Genomic DNA, 20860 nt, shown 5'->3' with positions numbered 1-20860 from the left:
ACACACTGTGGCCATTCTGGGTAGACACACATGTGGACCCTCCTTTCAAAACTGACAGGTGAGGAAGTGCATTCAGACGGGGTCCCACTTTCAACAGCACTGCCATCAGCACCTCTGACTAACTGTGTCGCTCCCCCACCCCGCAGCCCCCCTCTTCGTCCCCCACCCACCTTCCTCTCCGTCCCCCTCCCCCACCTCCCTCTCCGTCCCCCTCCCCCACCTCCCTCTCCGTCCCCCTCCCCCCACCTCCCTCTCCGCCCCCCTCCCCCCCACCTCCCTCTCCGTCCCCCTCCCCCACCTCCCTCTCCGCCCCCCTCCCCCCACCTCCCTCTCCACCTCCCTCTCCGTCCCCCTCCCCCCCACCTCCCTCTCCCCCCCCTCCCCCCCCCACCTCCCCCTCCCCCCCCCCACCTCCCTCTCCGTCCCCCTCCCCCCACCTCCCTCTCCGTCCCCCTCCCCCACCTCCCTCTCCGTCCCCCACCCCCCACCTCTCTCTCCGTCCCCCTCCCCCCACCTCCCTCTCCGTCCCCCTCCCCCACCTCCCTCTCCGTCCCCCTCCCCCACCTCCCACTCCGTCCCCCTCCCCCACCTCCCTCTCCGTCCCCCTCCCCCCACCTCCCTCTCCGTCCCCCTCCCCCACCTCCCTCTCCGTCCCCCTCCCCCCACCTCCCTCTCCGTCCCCCTCCCCCCACCTCCCTCTCCGTCCCCCTCCCCCCACCTCCCTCTCCGTCCCCCTCCCCCCACCTCCCTCTCCGTCCCCCTCCCCCACCTCCCTCTCCGTCCCCCTCCCCCACCTCCCTCTCCGTCCCCCTCCCCCACCTCCCTCTCCGTCCCCCTCCCCCACCTCCCTCTCCGTCCCCCTCCCCCACCTCCCTCTCCGTCCCCCTCCCCCACCTCCCTCTCCGTCCCCCTCCCCCACCTCCCTCTCCGCCCCCCTCCCCCCACCTCCCTCTCCGTCCCCCTCCCCCACCTCCCTCTCCGTCCCCCTCCCCCACCTCCCTCTCCGTCCCCCTCCCCCACCTCCCTCTCCGTCCCCCTCCCCCCACCTCCCTCTCCGTCCCCTCCCCCCCACCTCCCTCTCCGTCCCCCTCCCCCCACCTCCCTCTCCGCCCCCCTCCCCCCACCTCCCTCTCCGTACCCCACCCCCACCTCCCTCTCCGTCCCCCTCCCCCCCACCTCCCTCTCTGTCCCCCTCCATCCCCCACCTCCCTCTCCGTCCCCCACCTCCCTACCGTCCCCCTCCCTCTCCACCCCACCTCCCTCTCTGTCCCCCTCCCCCCCACCTCCCTCTCCGTCCCCCTCCCCCCCACCTCCCTCTCCGTCCCCCTCCCCCCCGCCTCCCTCTCCGTCCCCCTCCCCCACCTCCCTCTCCGTCCCCCTCCCCCCACCTCCCTCTTCGTCCCCCTCCCTCTCCACCCCACCTCCCTCTCCGTCCCCCCACCTCCCTCTCCGTCCCCCTCACCCCCCCTCCCTCTCCGTCCCCCTCCCCCCACCTCCCTCTCCGTCCCCCCCCACCTCCCTCTCCGTCCCCCTCCCCACCTCCCTCCCCCCACCTCCCTCTCCGTCCCCCTCCCCCCACCTCCCTCTCCGTCCCCTCCCCCACCTCCCCCTCTCCGTCCCCACCCCCCACCTCCCTCTCCGTCCCCCTCCCCCACCTCCCTCTCCGTCCCCCTCCCCCACCTCCCTCTCCGTCCCCCTCCCCCACCTCCCTCTCCGTCCCCCTCCCCCACCTCCCACTCCGTCCCCCTCCCCCACCTCCCTCTCCGTCCCCCTCCCTCTCCGTCCCCCTCCCCCACCCCCACCTCCCTCTCCGTCCCCCTCCCCCCACCTCCCTCTCCGTCCCCCTCCCCCCACCTCCCTCTCCGTCCCCCTCCCCCCACCTCCCTCTCCGTCCCCCTCCCCCCACCTCCCTCTCCGTCCCCCTCCCCCCACCTCCCTCTCCGTCCCCCTCCCCCACCTCCCTCTCCGTCCCCCTCCCCCACCTCCCTCTCCGTCCCCCTCCCCCACCTCCCTCTCCGTCCCCCTCCCCCACCTCCCTCTCCGTCCCCCTCCCCCACCTCCCTCTCCGTCCCCCTCCCCCACCTCCCTCTCCGTCCCCCTCCCCCCACTTCCCTCTCCGTCCCCCTCCCCCACCTCCCTCTCCGTCCCGCTCCCCCCACCTCCCTCTCCGTCTCCCTCCCCCACCTCCCTCTCCGTCCCCCTCCCCCCACCTCCCTCTCCGTCCCCCTCCCCCACCTCCCTCTCCGTCCCCCTCCCCCCACCTCCCTCTCCGTTCCCCCTCCCCCCACCTCCCTCTCCGTACCCACCCCCACCTCCCTCTCCGTCCCCCTCCCCCCCACCTCCCTCTCTGTCCCCCTCCATCCCCCACCTCCCTCTCCGTCCCCCACCTCCCTACCGTCCCCCTCCCTCTCCACCCCACCTCCCTCTCTGTCCCCCTCCCCCCCACCTCCCTCTCCGTCCCCCTCCCCCCCACCTCCCTCTCCGTCCCCCACCTCCCTCTCCGTCCCCCTCCCCCTGCCTCCCTCTCCGTCCCCCTCCCCCACCTCCCTCTCCGTCCCCCTCCCCCCACCTCCCTCTCCGTCCCCCTCCCTCTCCACCCCACCTCCCTCTCCGTCCCCCCACCTCCCTCTCCGTCCCCCCACCTCCCTCTCCGTCCCCCTCACCCCCCCTCCCTCTCCGTCCCCCTCCCCCCACCTCCCTCTCCGTCCCCCCCACCTCCCTCTCCGTCCCCCTCCCCACCTCCCTCCCCCCACCTCCCTCTCCGTCCCCCTCCCCCCACCTCCCTCTCCGTCCCCCTCCCCCCACCTCCCTCTCCGTCCCCCTCCCCCCCACCTCCCTCTCCGTCCCCCTCCCCCCACCTCCCTCTCCGTCCCCCTCCCCCCCACATCCCTCTCCGTCCCCCTCCCCCCACCTCCCTCTCCGTCCCCCTCCCCCACCTCCCTCTCCGTCCCCCTCCCCCACCTCCCTCTCCGTCCCCCTCCCCCACCTCCCTCTCAGTCCCCCTCCCCCACCTCCCTCTCCGTCCCCCTCCCCCCACCTCCCTCTCCGTACCCCACCCCCACCTCCCTCTCCGTCCCCCTCCCCCCACCTCCCTCTCTGTCCCCCTCCATCCCCACCTCCCTCTCCGTCCCCCACCTCCCTACCGTCCCCCTCCCTCTCCACCCCACCTCCCTCTCTGTCCCCCTCCCCCCCACCTCCCTCTCCGTCCCCCTCCCCCCCACCTCCCTCTCCGTCCCCCACCTCCCTCTCCGTCCCCCTCCCCCCGCCTCCCTCTCCGTCCCCCTCCCCCACCTCCCTCTCCGTCCCCCTCCCCCCACCTCCCTCTCCGTCCCCCTCCCTCTCCACCCCACCTCCCTCTCCGTCCCCCCACCTCCCCCTCCGTCCCCCTCACCCCCCCTCCCTCTCCGTCCCCCTCCCCCACCTCCCTCTCCGTCCCTCCCACCTCCCTCTCCGTCCCCCTCCCCACCTCCCTCCCCCCACCTCCCTCTCCGTCCCCCTCCCCCACCTCCCTCTCCGTCCCCCTCCCCCACCTCCCTCTCCGTCCCCCTCCCCCACCTCCCTCTCCGTCCCCCTCCCCCACCTCCCTCTCCGTCCCCCTCCCCCCACCTCCCTCTCCGTCCCCCTCCCCCCACCTCCCTCTCCGTCCCCCACCCCCACCTCCCTCTCCGTCCCCCACCCCCACCTCCCTCTCCGTCCCCCACCCCCACCTCCCTCTCCTTCCCCCACCCCCACCTCCCTCTCCGTCCCCTTCCCCCCCCCTCCCTCTCCGTCACCCTCCCTCTCCCCCCCACCTCCCTCTCCGTCCCCCCACCTCCCTCTACGACCCCATCCCCCACCTCCCTCTCCGTCCCCTTCCCTCTCTCCCCCCCCCCACCTCCCTCTCCATCCCCCCACCTCCCTCTCCGTCCCCCTCCCCCACCTCCCTCTCCGTCCCCCTCCCCCACCTCCCTACCGTCCCCCTCCCTCTCCACCCCACCTCCCTCTCTGTCCCCCACCTCCCTCTCCGTCCCCCACCTCCCTACCGTCCCCCTTCCACTCCACCCCACCTCCCTCTCTGTCCCTCTCCGTCCCCACCTCCCTCTCCGTCCCCCACCTCCCTCTCCGTCCCCCACCTCCCTCTCCGTCCCCCTCCTCCCTCTCCGTCCCCCTCCCCCCGCCTCCCTCTCCATCCCCCTCCCCCCACCTCCCTCTCCGTCCCCCTCCCTCTCCACCCCACCTCCCTCTCCGTCCCCCCACCTCCCTCTCCGTCCCCCTCACCCCCCCTCCCTCTCCGTCTCCATCCCCCCACCACCCTCTTCCCCCCCTTCCCCCACCTCCCTCTCCATCCCCCCACCACCCTCTCCCCCCTCCCCCCACCTCCTCTCCCCCCTCCCCCCACCTCCCTCTCCGTCCCCCTCCCTCTCCACCCCACCTCCCTCTCTGTCCCCCTCCTCCCACCTCCCTCTCCGCCCCCCACCTCCCTCTCCGTCCCCCTCCCCCCACCTCCCTCTCCGTCCCCCTCCCCCCACCTCCGTCTCCGTCCCCCTCCCCCCACCTCCCTCTCCGTCCCCCTCCCCCACCTCCCTCTCCGTCCCCCTCCCCCACCTCCCTCTCCGTCCCCCTCCCCCACCTCCCTCTCCGTCCCCCTCCCCCACCTCCCTCTCCGTCCCCCTCCCCCACCTCCCTCTCCGTCCCCCTCCCCCACCTCCCTCTCCGTCCCCCTCCCCACCTCCCTCTCCGTCCCCCTCCCCCACCTCCCTCTCCGTCCCCCTCCCCACCTCCCTCTCCGTCCCCCTCCCCCACCTCCCTCTCCGTCCCCCTCCCCCACCTCCCTCTCCGTCCCCCTCCCCCACCTCCCTCTCCGTCCCCCTCCCCCACCTCCCTCTCCGTCCCCCCCACCTCCCTGTCCGTCCCCCTCACCCCCCCCCTCTCCGTCTCCATCCCCCCACCCCCCTCTCCGTCCCCCTCCCCCCACCTCCCTCTCCGTTTCCCCTCCCCCACCTCCCTCTCCGTCCCCCTCCCCCACCTCCCTCTCCGTCCCCCTCCCCCACCTCCCTCTCCGTTTCCCCCCTCTCATTCCCATCCCATGGCTCTCTCTCTCTTCCACCCCCCCCCCAATCCGTCTCACTCTCTCCTTCCTTCCACTTCCCAGGAAAGGCAGGATCGTGGACAGCTCAGGTCGGAATATCAAACTGTACCCGGATGTGATGGAAGTCTTACAGACTCTGAAAAGAGACAACATCCAGATCGCAGCTGCTTCACGGTGAGTGGTGGATGCCCCCCTCCCCCCCAACGAGATACATACACACCCACACCATGCAAACCCAGACACAACACATCCGTCACACACGGTCACAGGCATGTTGGTGTACATGGGCAGGAAGGTGCAGTACAGCCTCTGGATCCACATCATGAGGACACACACACACAAACTGATAACGCAAAGCGACACACACACCGATGTACAACCACTTCCACACTTCGCAGTGTGCACATTGGCCAACAAGCAAACACCCACAGGGAATCACAGCAGTCCCCTCACACACCCAAACTCAGCCACTCGCACATTAAGCTACTGACTGAGTTTGTAAGAGGGCTGTGTGCCCAGCACTGACCCGGTGTGTGTGTAACGGGACTGTGTGCCCAGCACTGACGCGGTGTGTGTGTGTAACGGGACTGTGCGCCCAGCACTGACCCGGTGTGTGTGTGTAACGGGACTGTGTGTCCAGCACTGACCCGGTGTGTATGTGTAACGGGACTGTGTGTCCAGCACTGACCCGGTGTGTGTGTGTAACGGGACTGTGTGTCCAGTACTGACCCAGTGTGTGTGTGTAACGGGACTGTGTGTCCAGCACTGACCCGGTGTGTGTGTGTAACGGGACTGTGCGTCCAGCACTGACCCGGTGTGTATGTGTAACGGGACTGTGTGCCCAGCACTGCCCCGGTGTGTGTGTGTAACGGGACTGTGCGTCCAGCACTGACCCGGTGTGTATGTGTAACGGGACTGTGTGTCCAGCACTGACCCGGTGTGTGTGTGTAACGGGACTGTGCGCCCAGCACTGACCCGGTGTGTGTGTGTAACGGGACTGTGCGTCCAGCAGTGACCCGGTGTGTGTGTGTGTAATGGGACTGTGTGCCCAGCACTTACCCGGTGTGTGTGTGTAACGGGACTGTGCGTCCAGCAGTGACCCGGTGTGTGTGTGTGTAACAGGACTGTGCTTCCAGCACTGACCCGGTGTGTGTGTGTAACAGGACTGTGCGTCCAGCACTGACCCGGTGTGTGTGTGTGTAACGGGACTGTGTGCCCAGCACTGACCCGGTGTGTGTGTGTAACTGGACTGTGCGTCCAGCACTGACCCGGTGTGTGTGTGTGTAACAGGACTGTGCGTCCAGCACTGACCCGGTGTGTGTGTGTAACAGGACTGTGTGCCCAGCACTGACCCGGTGTGTGTGTAACAGGACTGTGCGTCCAGCACTGACCTGGTGTGTGTGTGTGTAACAGGACTGTGCGTCCAGCACTGACCCGGTGTGTGTGTGTGTAACAGGACTGTGTGCCCAGCACTGACCCGGTGTGTGTGTGTGTAACAGGACTGTGCGTCCAGCACTGACCCGGTGTGTGTGTGTGTAACAGGACTGTGCGTCCAGCACTGACCCGGTGTGTGTGTAACAGGACTGTGCGTCCAGCACTGACCTGGTGTGTGTGTGTGTAACAGGACTGTGCGTCCAGCACTGACCCGGTGTGTGTGTAACAGGACTGTGCTTCCAGCACTGACCCGGTGTGTGTGTGTAACGGGACTGTGCGTCCAGCACTGACCCGGTGTGTGTGTGTGTAACAGGACTGTGCGTCCAGCACTGACCCGGTGTGTGTGTAACAGGACTGTGCGTCCAGCACTGACCCGGTGTGTGTGTGTGTAACAGGACTGTGCGTCCAGCACTGACCCGGTGTGTGTGTAACAGGACTGTGCGTCCAGCACTGACCCGGTGTGTGTGTGTAACAGGACTGTGCGTCCAGCACTGACCCGGTGTGTGTGTGTAACGGGACTGTGTGCCCAGCACTGACCCGGTGTGTGTGTGTAACGGGACTGTGTGTCCAGCACTGACCCGGTGTGTGTGTGTGTAACGGGACTGTGCGCCCAGCACTGACCCGGTGTGTGTGTGTAACGGGACTGTGTGCCCAGCACTGACCCGGTGTGTGTGTGTAACAGGACTGTGTGCCCAGCACTGACCCGGTGTGTGTGTGTAACGGGACTGTGTGCCCAGCACTGACCCGGTGTGTGTGTGTAACGGGACTGTGCGTCCAGCACTGACCCGGTGTGTGTGTGTAACGGGACTGTGCGTCCAGCACTGACCCGGTGTGTGTGTGTAACGGGACTGTGCGTCCAGCACTGACCCGGTGTGTGTGTGTAACGGGACTGTGCGTCCAGCACTGACCCGGTGTGTGTGTGTAACGGGACTGTGCGTCCAGCACTGACCCGGTGTGTGTGTGTAACGGGACTGTGCGTCCAGCACTGACCCGGTGTGTGTGTGTAACGGGACTGTGCGTCCAGCACTGACCCGGTGTGTGTGTGTAACGGGACTGTGTGTCCAGTTCTGACCCGGTGTGTGTGTGTAACGGGACTGTGCGTCCAGCACTGACCTGGTGTGTGTGTGTAACGGGACTGTGCGCCCAGCACTGACCCGGTGTGTGGGTGTAACGGGACTGTGTGTCCAGCACTGACCCGGTGTGTGTGTGTAAAGGGACTGTGCGCCCAGCACTGACCCGGTGTGTGGGTGTAACGGGACTGTGTGCCCAGCACTGACCCGGTGTGTGTGTGTAACGGGACTGTGCGTCCAGCACTGACCTGGTGTGTGTGTGTAACGGGACTGTGCGTCCAGCACTGACCCGGTGTGTGTGTGTAACGGGACTGTGTGCCCAGCACTGACCCGGTGTGTGTGTGTAACAGGACTGTGTGTCCAGCACTGACCCGGTGTGTGTGTGTAACGGGACTGTGCGTCCAGCACTGACCCGGTGTGTGTGTGTGTGTAACGGGACTGTGTGCCCAGCACTGACCCGGTGTGTGTGTGTAACGGGACTGTGTGCCCAGCACTGACCCGGTGTGTGTGTGTAACGGGACTGTGTGCCCAGCACTGACCCGGTGTGTGTGTGTAACGGGACTGTGTGCCCAGCACTGACCCGGTGTGTGTGTGTAACGGGACTGTGTGCCCAGCACTGCCCCGGTGTGTGTGTGTAACGGGACTGTGCGTCCAGCACTGACCCGGTGTGTGTGTGTACCGGGACTGTGAGCCCAGCACTGCCCCGGTGTGTGTGTGTAACGGGACTGTGCGTCCAGCACTGACCCGGTGTGTGTGTGTAACGGGACTGTGCGTCCAGCACTGACCCGGTGTGTGTGTGTAATGGGACTGTGCGTCCAGCACTGACCCGGTGTGTGTGTGTAACGGGACTGTGTGCCCAGCACTGACCCGGTGTGTGTGTAACGGGACTGTGCGCCCAGCACTGACCCGGTGTGTGTGTGTAACGGGACTGTGTGCCCAGCACTGACCCTGTGTGTGTGTGTAACGGGACTGTGTGCCCAGCACTGACCCGGTGTGTGTGTGTAACAGGACTGTGCGTCCAGCACTGACCCGGTGTGTGTGTGTAACGGGACTGTGTGCCCAGCACTGACCCGGTGTGTGTGTGTAACAGGACTGTGCGTCCAGCACTGACCCGGTGTGTGTGTGTAACGGGACTGTGCGTCCAGCACTGACCCGGTGTGTGTGTGTAACGGGACTGTGTGCCCAGCACTGACCCGGTGTGTGTGTGTAACAGGACTGTGCGTCCAGCACTGACCCGGTGTGTGTGTAACAGGACTGTGCGTCCAGCACTGACCTGGTGTGTGTGTGTGTAACAGGACTGTGCGTCCAGCACTGACCCGGTGTGTGTGTAACGGGACTGTGCGTCCAGCACTGACCCGGTGTGTGTGTAACAGGACTGTGCATCCAGCACTGACCCGGTGTGTGTGTGTAACGGGACTGTGCGTCCAGCACTGACCCGGTGTGTGTGTGTAACAGGACTGTGCGTCCAGCACTGACCCGGTGTGTGTGTGTAACGGGACTGTGCGTCCAGCACTGACCCGGTGTGTGTGTGTAACGGGACTGTGCATCCAGCACTGACCCGGTGTGTGTGTGTAACGGGACTGTGCGTCCAGCACTGACCCGGTGTGTGTGTGTAACAGGACTGTGCGTCCAGCACTGACCCGGTGTGTGTGTGTGTAACAGGACTGTGCGTCCAGCACTGACCCGATGTGTGTGTGTGTAACGGGACTGTGCGTCCAGCACTGACCCGGTGTGTGTGTAACGGGACTGTGCGCCCAGCACTGACCTGGTGTGTGTGTGTAACGGGACTGTGTGTCCAGCACTGACCCGGTGTGTGTGTGTGTGTATAACGGGACTGTGCGCCCAGCACTGACCCGGTGTGTGTGTGTAACAGGACTGTGTCCAGCACTGACCCGGTGTGTGTGTGTAACGGGACTGTGTGCCCAGCACTGACCCGGTGTGTGTGTGTAACAGGACTGTGCGTCCAGCACTGACCCGGTGTGTGTGTGTAACGGGACTGTGTGTCCAGCACTGACCCGGTGTGTGTGTGTAACGGGACTGTGTGCCCAGCACTGACCCGGTGTGTGTGTGTGTAACAGGACTGTGCGTCCAGCACTGACCCGGTGTGTGTGTGGAACAGGACTGTGCGTCCAGCACTGACCCGGTGTGTGTGTGTAACGGGACTGTGCGTCCAGCACTGACCCGGTGTGTGTGTGTAACGGGACTGTGCGCCCAGCACTGACCCGGTGTGTCTGTGTAACAGGACTGTGCGTCCAGCACTGACCCGGTGTGTGTGTGTAACGGGACTGTGCGTCCAGCACTGACCCGGTGTGTGTGTGTAACGGGACTGTGCGCCCAGCACTGACCCGGTGTGTGTGTGTAACGGGACTGTGTGCCCAGCACTGACCCGGTGTGTGTGTGTAACAGGACTGTGTGCCCAGCACTGACCCGGTGTGTGTGTAACGGGACTGTGTGCCCAGCACTGACCCGGTGTGTGTGTGTAACGGGACTGTGTGCCCAGCACTGACCCGGTGTGTATGTGTAACGGGACTGTGTGTCCAGCACTGACCCGGTGTGTGTGTGTAACGGGACTGTGTGTCCAGTACTGACCCAGTGTGTGTGTGTAACGGGACTGTGTGTCCAGCACTGACCCGGTGTGTATGTGTAACGGGACTGTGTGTCCAGCACTGACCCGGTGTGTGTGTGTAACGGGACTGTGTGTCCAGTACTGACCCAGTGTGTGTGTGTAACGGGACTGTGTGTCCAGCACTGACCCGGTGTGTGTGTGTAACGGGACTGTGCGTCCAGCACTGACCCGGTGTGTATGTGTAACGGGACTGTGTGCCCAGCACTGCCCCGGTGTGTGTGTGTAACGGGACTGTGCGTCCAGCACTGACCCGGTGTGTATGTGTAACGGGACTGTGTGTCCAGCACTGACCCGGTGTGTGTGTGTAACGGGACTGTGCGCCCAGCACTGACCCGGTGTGTGTGTGTAACGGGACTGTGCGTCCAGCAGTGACCCGGTGTGTGTGTGTGTAATGGGACTGTGTGCCCAGCACTTACCCGGTGTGTGTGTGTAACGGGACTGTGCGTCCAGCAGTGACCCGGTGTGTGTGTGTGTAACAGGACTGTGCTTCCAGCACTGACCCGGTGTGTGTGTGTAACAGGACTGTGCGTCCAGCACTGACCCGGTGTGTGTGTGTGTAACGGGACTGTGTGCCCAGCACTGACCCGGTGTGTGTGTGTAAAGGGACTGTGCGCCCAGCACTGACCCGGTGTGTGTGTGTAACGGGACTGTGTGCCCAGCACTGACCCGGTGTGTGTGTGTAACGGGACTGTGCGTCCAGCACTGACCCGGTGTGTGTGTGTAACGGGACTGTGTGTCCAGTACTGACCCGGTGTGTGTGTGTAACGGGACTGTGCGTCCAGCACTGACCTGGTGTGTGTGTGTAACGGGACTGTGCGCCCAGCACTGACCCGGTGTGTGGGTGTAACGGGACTGTGTGTCCAGCACTGACCCGGTGTGTGTGTGTAAAGGGACTGTGCGCCCAGCACTGACCCGGTGTGTGGGTGTAACGGGACTGTGCGTCCAGCACTGACCTGGTGTGTGTGTGTAACGGGACTGTGCGTCCAGCACTGACCCGGTGTGTGTGTGTAACGGGACTGTGTGCCCAGCACTGACCCGGTGTGTGTGTGTAACAGGACTGTGTGTCCAGCACTGACCCGGTGTGTGTGTGTAACGGGACTGTGTGTCCAGCACTGACCCAGTGTGTGTGTGTAACGGGACTGTGTGCCCAGCACTGACCCGGTGTGTGTGTGTGTGTAACGGGACTGTGTGCCCAGCACTGACCCGGTGTGTGTGTGTAACGGGACTGTGTGCCCAGCACTGACCCGGTGTGTGTGTGTAACGGGACTGTGTGCCCAGCACTGCCCCGGTGTGTGTGTGTAACGGGACTGTGTGCCCAGCACTGCCCCGGTGTGTGTGTGTAACGGGACTGTGCGTCCAGCACTGACCCGGTGTGTGTGTGTAACGGGACTGTGCGTCCAGCACTGACCCGGTGTGTGTGTGTAACGGGACTGTGCGTCCAGCACTGACCCGGTGTGTGTGTGTAACGGGACTGTGCGTCCAGCACTGACCCGGTGTGTGTGTGTAATGGGACTGTGCGTCCAGCACTGACCCGGTGTGTGTGTGTAACGGGACTGTGTGCCCAGCACTGACCCGGTGTGTGTGTAACGGGACTGTGTGCCCAGCACTGACCCGGTGTGTGTGTGTAACAGGACTGTGCGTCCAGCACTGACCCGGTGTGTGTGTGTAACGGGACTGTGTGCCCAGCACTGACCCGGTGTGTGTGTGTAACGGGACTGTGCGTCCAGCACTGACCCGGTGTGTGTGTGTAACGGGACTGTGCGTCCAGCACTGACCCGGTGTGTGTGTGTGTAACAGGACTGTGTGCCCAGCACTGACCCGGTGTGTGTGTAACGGGACTGTGTGCCCAGCACTGACCCGGTGTGTGTGTGTAACAGGACTGTGCGTCCAGCACTGACCCGGTGTGTGTGTGTAACGGGACTGTGTGTCCAGTACTGACCCGGTGTGTGTGTAACAGGACTGTGTGTCCAGCACTGACCCGGTGTGTGTGTAACAGGACTGTGCGTCCAGCACTGACCTGGTGTGTGTGTGTGTAACAGGACTGTGTGCCCAGCACTGACCCGGTGTGTGTTTGTAACAGGACTGTGCGTCCAGCACTGACCCAGTGTGTGTGTAACGGGACTGTGCGTCCAGCACTGACCCGGTGTGTGTGTGTAACGGGACTGTGCGCCCAGCACTGACCCGGTGTGTGTGTGTGTGTAACGGGACTGTGTGCCCAGCACTGACCCGGTGTGTGTGTAACGGGACTGTGTGCCCAGCACTGACCCGGTGTGTGTGTGTAACGGGACTGTGTGTCCAGCACTGACCTGGTGTGTGTGTAACGGGACTGTGTGCCCAGCACTGACACGGTGTGTGTGTGTAACGGGACTGTGTGTCCAGCACTGACCCGGTGTGTGTGTAACAGGACTGTGCGCCCAGCACTGACCCGGTGTGTGTGTGTAATGGGACTGTGTGTCCAGCACTGACCCAGTGTGTGTGTGTAACGGGACTGTGCGTCCAGCACTGACCCGGTGTGTGTGTAACGGGACTGTGCGTCCAGCACTGACCCGGTGTGTGTGTGTAACGGGACTGTGTGTCCAGCACTGACCCGGTGTGTGTGTAACAGGACTGTGCGCCCAGCACTGACCCGGTGTGTGTGTGTAATGGGACTGTGTGTCCAGCACTGACCCAGTGTGTGTGTGTAACGGGACTGTGCGTCCAGCACTGACCCGGTGTGTGTGTGTAACGGGACTGTGCGTCCAGCACTGACCCGGTGTGTGTGTGTAACGGGACTGTGCGTCCAGCACTGACCCGGTGTGTGTGTGTGTAACGGGACTGTGCGCCCAGCACTGACCCGGTGTGTGTGTGTGTGTAACGGGACTGTGTGTCCAGCACTGACCCGGTGTGTGTGTGTAACGGGACTGTGTGTCCAGCACTGACCCGGTGTGTGTGTGTAACGGGACTGTGTGTCCAGCACTGACCCGGTGTGTGTGTGTGTGTAACGGGACTGTGTGTCCAGCACTGACCCGGTGTGTGTGTGTAACGGGACTGTGTGTCCAGCACTGACCTGGTGTGTGTGTGTAATGGGACTGTGTGTCCAGCACTGACCCGGTGTGTGTGTGTAACGGGACTGTGCGTCCAGCACTGACCCGGTGTGTGTGTGTGTAACGGGACTGTGCGCCCAGCACTGACCCGGTGTGTGTGTGTAACGGGACTGTGCGTCCCGCACTGACCAGGTGTGTGTGTGTAACGGGACTGTGTGTCCAGCACTGACCCGATGTGTGTGTGTGTGTAACGGGACTGTGTGTCCAGCACTGACCCGGTGTGTGTGTGTAACGGGACTGTGCGTCCAGCACTGACCCGGTGTGTGTGTGTAACGGGACTGTGTGCCCAGCACTGACCCGGTGTGTGTGTGTAACGGGACTGTGCGTCCATGGTGTGTGTGTGTAACGGGACTGTGCGTCCAGCACTGACCCGGTGTGTGTATGTGTAACAGGACTGTGCGCCCAGCACTGACCCGGTGTGTGTGTGTAACAGGACTGTGTGCCCAGCACAGACCCGGTGTGTGTGTAACAGGACTGTGCGTCCAGCACTGACCCGGTGTGTGTGTGTAACGGGACTGTGCGTCCAGCACTGACCCGGTGTGTGTGTGTAACGGGACTGTGCGTCCATGGTGTGTGTGTGTAACGGGACTGTGCGTCCAGCACTGACCCGGTGTGTGTGTGTAACGGGACTGTGCGTCCAGCACTGACCCGGTGTGTGTGTGTAACGGGACTGTGCGTCCAGCACTGACCCGGTGTGTGTGTGTAACGGGACTGTGCGTCCAGCACTGACCCGGTGTGTGTGTGTAACGGGACTGTGCGTCCAGCACTGACCCGGTGTGTGTGTGTAACGGGACTGTGCGTCCAGCACTGACCCGGTGTGTGTGTGTAACGGGACTGTGCGTCCAGCACTGACCCGGTGTGTGTGTGTAACGGGACTGTGTGCCCAGCACTGACCCGGTGTGTGTGTGTAACGGGACTGTGCGTCCAGCACTGACCCGGTGTGTGTGTGTAACGGGACTGTGTGTCCAGTACTGACCCGATGTGTGTGTGCGTAACGGGACTGTGTGTCCAGCACTGACCCGGTGTGTGTGTGTGTGTAAGGGACTGTGTGTCCAGCACTGACCCGGTGTGTGTGTAACGGGACTGTGTGTCCAGCACTGACCCGGTGTGTGTGTGTAACGGGACTGTGTGTCCAGCACTGACCCGGTGTGTGTGTGTAACGGGACTGTGCGTCCATGGTGTGTGTGTGTAATGGGACTGTGTGTCCAGCACTGACCCGGTGTGTGTGTGTAACGGGACTGTGTGTCCAGTACTGAGACGGTGTGTGTGTGTAACGGGACTGTGTGTCCAGCACTGACCCGGTGTGTGTGTGTAACGGGACTGTGCGTCCAGCACTGACCCGGTGTGTGTGTGTGTAACGGGACTGTGTGTCCAGCACTGACCCGGTGTGTGTGTGTAACGGGACTGTGTGCCCAGCACTGACCCGGTGTGTGTGTGTAACAGGACTGTGTGTCCAGCACTGACCCGGTGTGTGTGTGTGTAACGGGACTGTGTGTCCAGCACTGACCCGGTGTGTGTGTGTAACGGGACTGTGTGCCCAGCACTGACCCGGTGTGTGTGTGTAACGGGACTGTGTGTCCAGCACTGACCCGGTGTGTGTGTGTAACGGGACTGTGTGTCCAGCACTGACCCGGTGTGTGTGTGTAACGGGACTGTGCGTCCATGGTGTGTGTGTGTAACGGGACTGTGTGTCCAGCACTGACCCGGTGTGTGTGTGTAACGGGACTGTGTGTCCAGCACTGACCCGGTGTGTGTGTGTAACGGGACTGTGTGTCCAGCACTGACCCGGTGTGTGTGTGTAACGGGACTGTGCGTCCATGGTGTGTGTGTGTAACGGGACTGTGCGTCCAGCACTGACCCGGTGTGTGTGTGTGTAACGGGACTGTGTGTCCAGCACTGACCCGGTGTGTGTGTGTAACGGGACTGTGTGCCCAGCACTGACCCGGTGTGTGTGTGTAACGGGACTGTGTGCCCAGCACTGACCCGGTGTGTGTGTGTAACGGGACTGTGTGTCCAGTACTGACCCGGTGTGTGTGTGTAACGGGACTGTGTGCCCAGCACTGACCCGGTGTGTGTGTGTAACGGGACTGTGCGTCCAGCACTGACCCGGTGTGTGTGTGTAACGGGACTGTGCGTCCAGCACTGACCCGATGTGTGTGTGTGTAACGGGACTGTGCGTCCACGGTGTGTGTGTGTAACGGGACTGTGTGTCCACGGTGTGTGTGTGTAACGGGACTGTGTGTCCACGGTGTGTGTGTGTAACGGGACTGTGTGTCCAGCACTGACCCGATGTGTGTGTGTAACGGGACTGTGCGTCCACGGTGTGTGTGTGTAACGGGACTGTGTGTCCAGTACTGACCCGGTGTGTGTGTAACGGGACTGTGCGTCCAGCACTGACCCGGTGTGTGTGTGTAACGGGACTGTGTGCCCAGCACTGACCCGGTGTGTGTGTGTTTAACGGGACTGTGCGTCCCGCACTGACCCGGTGTGTGTGTGTAACGGGACTGTGCGTCCAGCACTGACCCGGTGTGTGTGTGTGTAACAGGACTGTGCGCCCAGCACTGACCCGGTGTGTCTGTGTAACGGGACTGTGTGTCCAGCACTGACCCGGTGTGTGTGTAACGGGACTGTGCGTCCAGTACTGACCCGGTGTGTGTGTGTAACGGGACTGTGTGTCCAGCACTGACCCGGTGTGTGTGTAACGGGACTGTGCGCCCAGCACTGACCCGGTGTGTCTGTGTAACGGGACTGTGTGTCCAGCACTGACCCGGTGTGTGTGTGTAACGGGACTGTGCGTCCAGCACTGACCCGGTGTGTGTGTGTAACGGGACTGTGCGTCCAGCACTGACCCGGTGTGTGTGTGTAACGGGACTGTGTGTCCAGCACTGACCCGGTGTGTGTGTAACGGGACTGTGCGTCCAGCACTGACCCGGTGTGTGTGTGTAACGGGACTGTGCGTCCAGCACTGACCCGGTGTGTGTGTGTAACGGGACTGTGTGTCCAGCACTGACCCGGTGTGTGTGTAATGGGACTGTGCTCCCAGTACTGACCCGGTGTGTGTGTGTAACGGGACTGTGTGTCCAGCACTGACCCGGTGTGTGTGTAACGGGACTGTGCGCCCAGTACTGACCCGGTGTGTCTGTGTAACGGGACTGTGCGCCCAGCACTGACCCGGTGTATGTGTGTAACGGGACTGTGCGCCCAGCACTGACCCGGTGTGTGTGTGTAACAGGACTGTGCGTCCACGGTGTGTCTGTGTAACGGGACTGTATGCCCTGCACTGACCCGGTCGGTGTGTGTAACGGGACTGTATGCCCAGCACTGACCCGGTGTGTGTGTGTAACAGGACTGTGCGTCCACGGTGTGTCTGTGTAACGGGACTGTATGCCCTGCACTGACCCGGTCGGTGTGTGTAACGGGACTGTATGCCCAGCACTGACCCGGTGTGTGTGTGTAACGGGACTGTATGCCCAGCACTGACCCGGTGTGTGTGTAACGGGACTGTATGCCCAGCACTGACCCGGTGTGTGTGTGTAACAGGACTGTGCGTCCAGCACTGACCCGGTGTGTGTGTAACAGGACTGTGCGTCCCGCACTGAACCGGTGTGTGTGTAACGGGACTGTGCGTCCAGCACTGATCCGGTGTGTGTGTAACAGGACTGTGCGTCCCGCACTGACCCGGTGTGTGTGTAACGGGACTGTGCGCCCAGCACTGACCCGGTGTGTGTGTAACAGGACTGTGCGTCCCGCACTGACCCGGTGTGTGTGTAACAGGACTTTGCGTCCAGCACTGACCCGGTGTGTGTGTAACGGGACTGTGCGTCCAGCACTGACCCTGTGTGTGTGTGTAACAGGACTGTGTGCCCAGCACTGACCCGGTGTGTGTGTGTAACGGGACTGGGTGCCCAGCACTGACCGGATGTGTGTGTGTAACGGGACTGTGTGCCCAGCACTGACCCGGTATGTGTGTGTGTAACGGGACTGTGCGTCCAGCACTGACCCAGTGTGTGTGTAACGGGACTGTGCGTCCAGCACTGACCCGGTGTGTGTGTGTAACGGGACTGTGCGCCCAGCACTGACCCGGTGTGTGTGTGTAACGGGACTGTGCGTCCAGCACTGACCCGGTGTGTGTGTAACGGGACTGTGTGCCCAGCACTGACCCGGTGTGTGTGTGTAACGGGACTGTGTGTCCAGCACTGACCTGGTGTGTGTGTAACGGGACTGTGTGCCCAGCACTGACCCGGTGTGTGTGTGTAACGGGACTGTGTGTCCAGCACTGACCCGGTGTGTGTGTAACAGGACTGTGCGCCCAGCACTGACCCGGTGTGTGTGTGTAATGGGACTGTGTGTCCAGCACTGACCCAGTGTGTGTGTGTAACGGGACTGTGCGTCCAGCACTGACCCGGTGTGTGTGTAACGGGACTGTGCGTCCAGCACTGACCCGGTGTGTGTGTGTAATGGGACTGTGCGTCCAGCACTGACCCGGTGTGTGTGTGTAACGGGACTGTGCGTCCAGCACTGACCCGGTGTGTGTGTGTAACGGGACTGTGCGTCCAGCACTGACCCGGTGTGTGTGTGTAACGGGACTGTGCGTCCAGCACTGACCCGGTGTGTGTGTGTAACGGGACTGTGCGTCCAGCACTGACCCGGTGTGTGTGTAACGGGACTGTGTGCCCAGCACTGACCCGGTGTGTGTGTGTAACGGGACTGTGCGTCCAGCACTGACCCGGTGTGTGTGTGTAACGGGACTGTGCGTCCATGGTGTGTGTGTGTAACGGGACTGTGCGTCCAGCACTGACCCGGTGTGTGTGTGTAACGGGACTGTGCGTCCAGCACTGACCCGGTGTGTGTGTGTAACGGGACTGTGCGTCCAGCACTGACCCGGTGTGTGTGTGTAACGGGACTGTGCGTCCAGCACTGACCCGGTGTGTGTGTGTAACGGGACTGTGCGTCCAGCACTGACCCGGTGTGTGTGTGTAACGGGACTGTGCGTCCAGCACTGACCCGGTGTGTGTGTGTAACGGGACTGTGCGTCCAGCACTGACCCGGTGTGTGTGTGTAACGGGACTGTGTGTCCAGTACTGACCCGATGTGTGTGTGTGTAACGGGACTGTGTGTCCAGCACTGACCCGGTGTGTGTGTGTGTGTAAGGGACTGTGTGCCCAGCACTGACCCGGTGTGTGTGTGTAACGGGACTGTGCGTCCATGGTGTGTGTGTGTAATGGGACTGTGTGTCCAGTACTGAGACGGTGTGTGTGTGTAACGGGACTGTGTGTCCAGCACTGACCCGGTGTGTGTGTGTAACGGGACTGTGTGTCCAGCACTGACCCGGTGTGTGTGTAACGGGACTGTGCGTCCAGCACTGACCCGGTGTGTGTGTGTAACGGGACTGTGTGCCCAGCACTGACCCGGTGTGTGTGTGTTTAACGGGACTGTGCGTCCAGCACTGACCCGGTGTGTGTGTGTAACAGGACTGTGCGTCCAGCACTGACCCGGTGTGTGTGTGTAACGGGACTGTGTGCCCAGCACTGACCCGGTGTGTGTGTGTTTAACGGGACTGTGCGTCCAGCACTGACCCGGTGTGTGTGTGTAACGGGACTGTGTGTCCAGCACTGACCCGGTGTGTGTGTAACGGGACTGTGCGTCCAGCACTGACCCGGTGTGTGTGTGTAACGGGACTGTGTGTCCAGCACTGACCCGGTGTGTGTGTAATGGGACTGTGCGCCCAGCACTGACCCGGTGTGTGTGTGTAACGGGACTGTGCGTCCAGCACTGACCCGGTGTCTGTGTAACGGGACTGTGCGCCCAGCACTGACCCGGTGTGTGTGTAACGGGACTGTGCTCCCAGTACTGACCCGGTGTGTGTGTGTAACGGGACTGTGTGTCCAGCACTGACCCGGTGTGTGTGTAACGGGACTGTGCGCCCAGTACTGACCCGGTGTGTCTGTGTAACGGGACTGTGCGCCCAGCACTGACCCGGTGTGTGTGTGTAACAGGACTGTGCGTCCACGGTGTGTCTGTGTAACGGGACTGTATGCCCTGCACTGACCCGGTCGGTGTGTGTAACGGGACTGTATGCCCAGCACTGACCCGGTGTGTGTGTGTAACGGGACTGTATGCCCAGCACTGACCCGGTGTGTGTGTGTAACGGGACTGTATGCCCAGCACTGACCCGGTGTGTGTGTGTAACAGGACTGTGCGTCCAGCACTGACCTGGTGTGTGTGTGTACCGGGACTGTGCGCCCAGCACTGACCCGGTGTGTGTGTAACAGGACTGTGCGTCCCGCACTGAACCGGTGTGTGTGTAACGGGACTGTGCGTCCAGCACTGACCCGGTGTGTGTGTGTAACGGGACTGTGTGCCCAGCACTGACCCGGTGTGTGTGTGTAACGGGACTCTGTGCCCAGCACTGACCCGGTGTGTGTGTGTGTGTAACGGGACTGTGTGCCCAGCACTGACCCGGTGTGTGTGTGTAACGGGACTGTGTGCCCAGCACTGACCCGGTCGGTGTGTGTGTGTAACAGGACTGTGCGTCCAGCACTGACCCGGTGTGTGTGTGTAACGGGACTGTGCGCCCAGCACTGACCCGGTGTGTGTGTGTAACGGGACTGTGTGCCCAGCACTGACCCGGTGTGTGTGTGTAACGGGACTCTGTGCCCAGCACTGACCCGGTGTGTGTGTGTGTAACGGGACTGTGTGCCCAGCACTGACCCGGTGTGTGTGTGTAACGGGACTGTGTGCCCAGCACTGACCCGGTGTGTGTGTGTGTAACGGGACTGTGCGCCCAGCACTGACCCGGTGTGTGTGTGTGTAACGGGACTGTGTGCCCAGCACTGACCCGGTCGGTGTGTGTGTGTAACGGGACTGTGTGTCCAGTACTAACCCGGTGTGTGTGTAACGGGACTGTGTGTCCAGTACTGAGACGGTGTGTGTGTAACGGGACTGTGCTCCCAGTACTGACCCGGTGTGTGTGTGTAACGGGACTGTGTGTCCAGCACTGACCCGGTGTGTGTGTAACGGGACTGTGCGCCCAGTACTGACCCGGTGTGTCTGTGTAACGGGACTGTGCGCCCAGCACTGACCCGGTGTGTGTGTGTAACAGGACTGTGCGTCCACGGTGTGTCTGTGTAACGGGACTGTATGCCCTGCACTGACCCGGTCGGTGTGTGTAACGGGACTGTATGCCCAGCACTGACCCGGTGTGTGTGTGTAACGGGACTGTATGCCCAGCACTGACCCGGTGTGTGTGTGTAACGGGACTGTATGCCCAGCACTGACCCGGTGTGTGTGTGTAACGGGACTGTATGCCCAGCACTGACCCGGTGTGTGTGTGTAACGGGACTGTATGCCCAGCACTGACCCGGTGTGTGTGTGTAACAGGACTGTGCGTCCAGCACTGACCTGGTGTGTGTGTGTACCGGGACTGTGCGCCCAGCACTGACCCGGTGTGTGTGTAACAGGACTGTGCGTCCCGCACTGAACCGGTGTGTGTGTAACGGGACTGTGCGTCCAGCACTGATCCGGTGTGTGTGTAACAGGACTGTGCGTCCAGCACTGACCCGGTGTGTGTGTGTGTAAC

At 63.1% G+C, this 20860-nt stretch overlaps 1 protein-coding gene across 1 annotated transcript in view; it reads left to right on the top strand.

The window, feature by feature from the left end:
- Positions 1 to 6: 6 nt before the first annotated feature.
- The window catches only part of LOC140406811 (magnesium-dependent phosphatase 1-like), an 81700-nt gene continuing 60846 nt past the window's right edge, over positions 7 to 20860 (top strand). The window contains exons 1-2 of the mRNA XM_072494714.1: positions 7 to 58; positions 5132 to 5242. Of these exons, the coding sequence (XP_072350815.1) occupies positions 5187 to 5242 (56 nt within the window). The 5' untranslated portion in view covers positions 7 to 58; positions 5132 to 5186. The remainder of the gene's footprint in view (positions 59 to 5131; positions 5243 to 20860) is intronic.

Source organism: Scyliorhinus torazame, unplaced genomic scaffold, assembly GCF_047496885.1.
Source record: "Scyliorhinus torazame isolate Kashiwa2021f unplaced genomic scaffold, sScyTor2.1 scaffold_882, whole genome shotgun sequence".
Lineage (NCBI taxonomy): Eukaryota > Metazoa > Chordata > Chondrichthyes > Carcharhiniformes > Scyliorhinidae > Scyliorhinus > Scyliorhinus torazame.
This window is presented reverse-complemented; position numbering and strand designations above follow the sequence as displayed.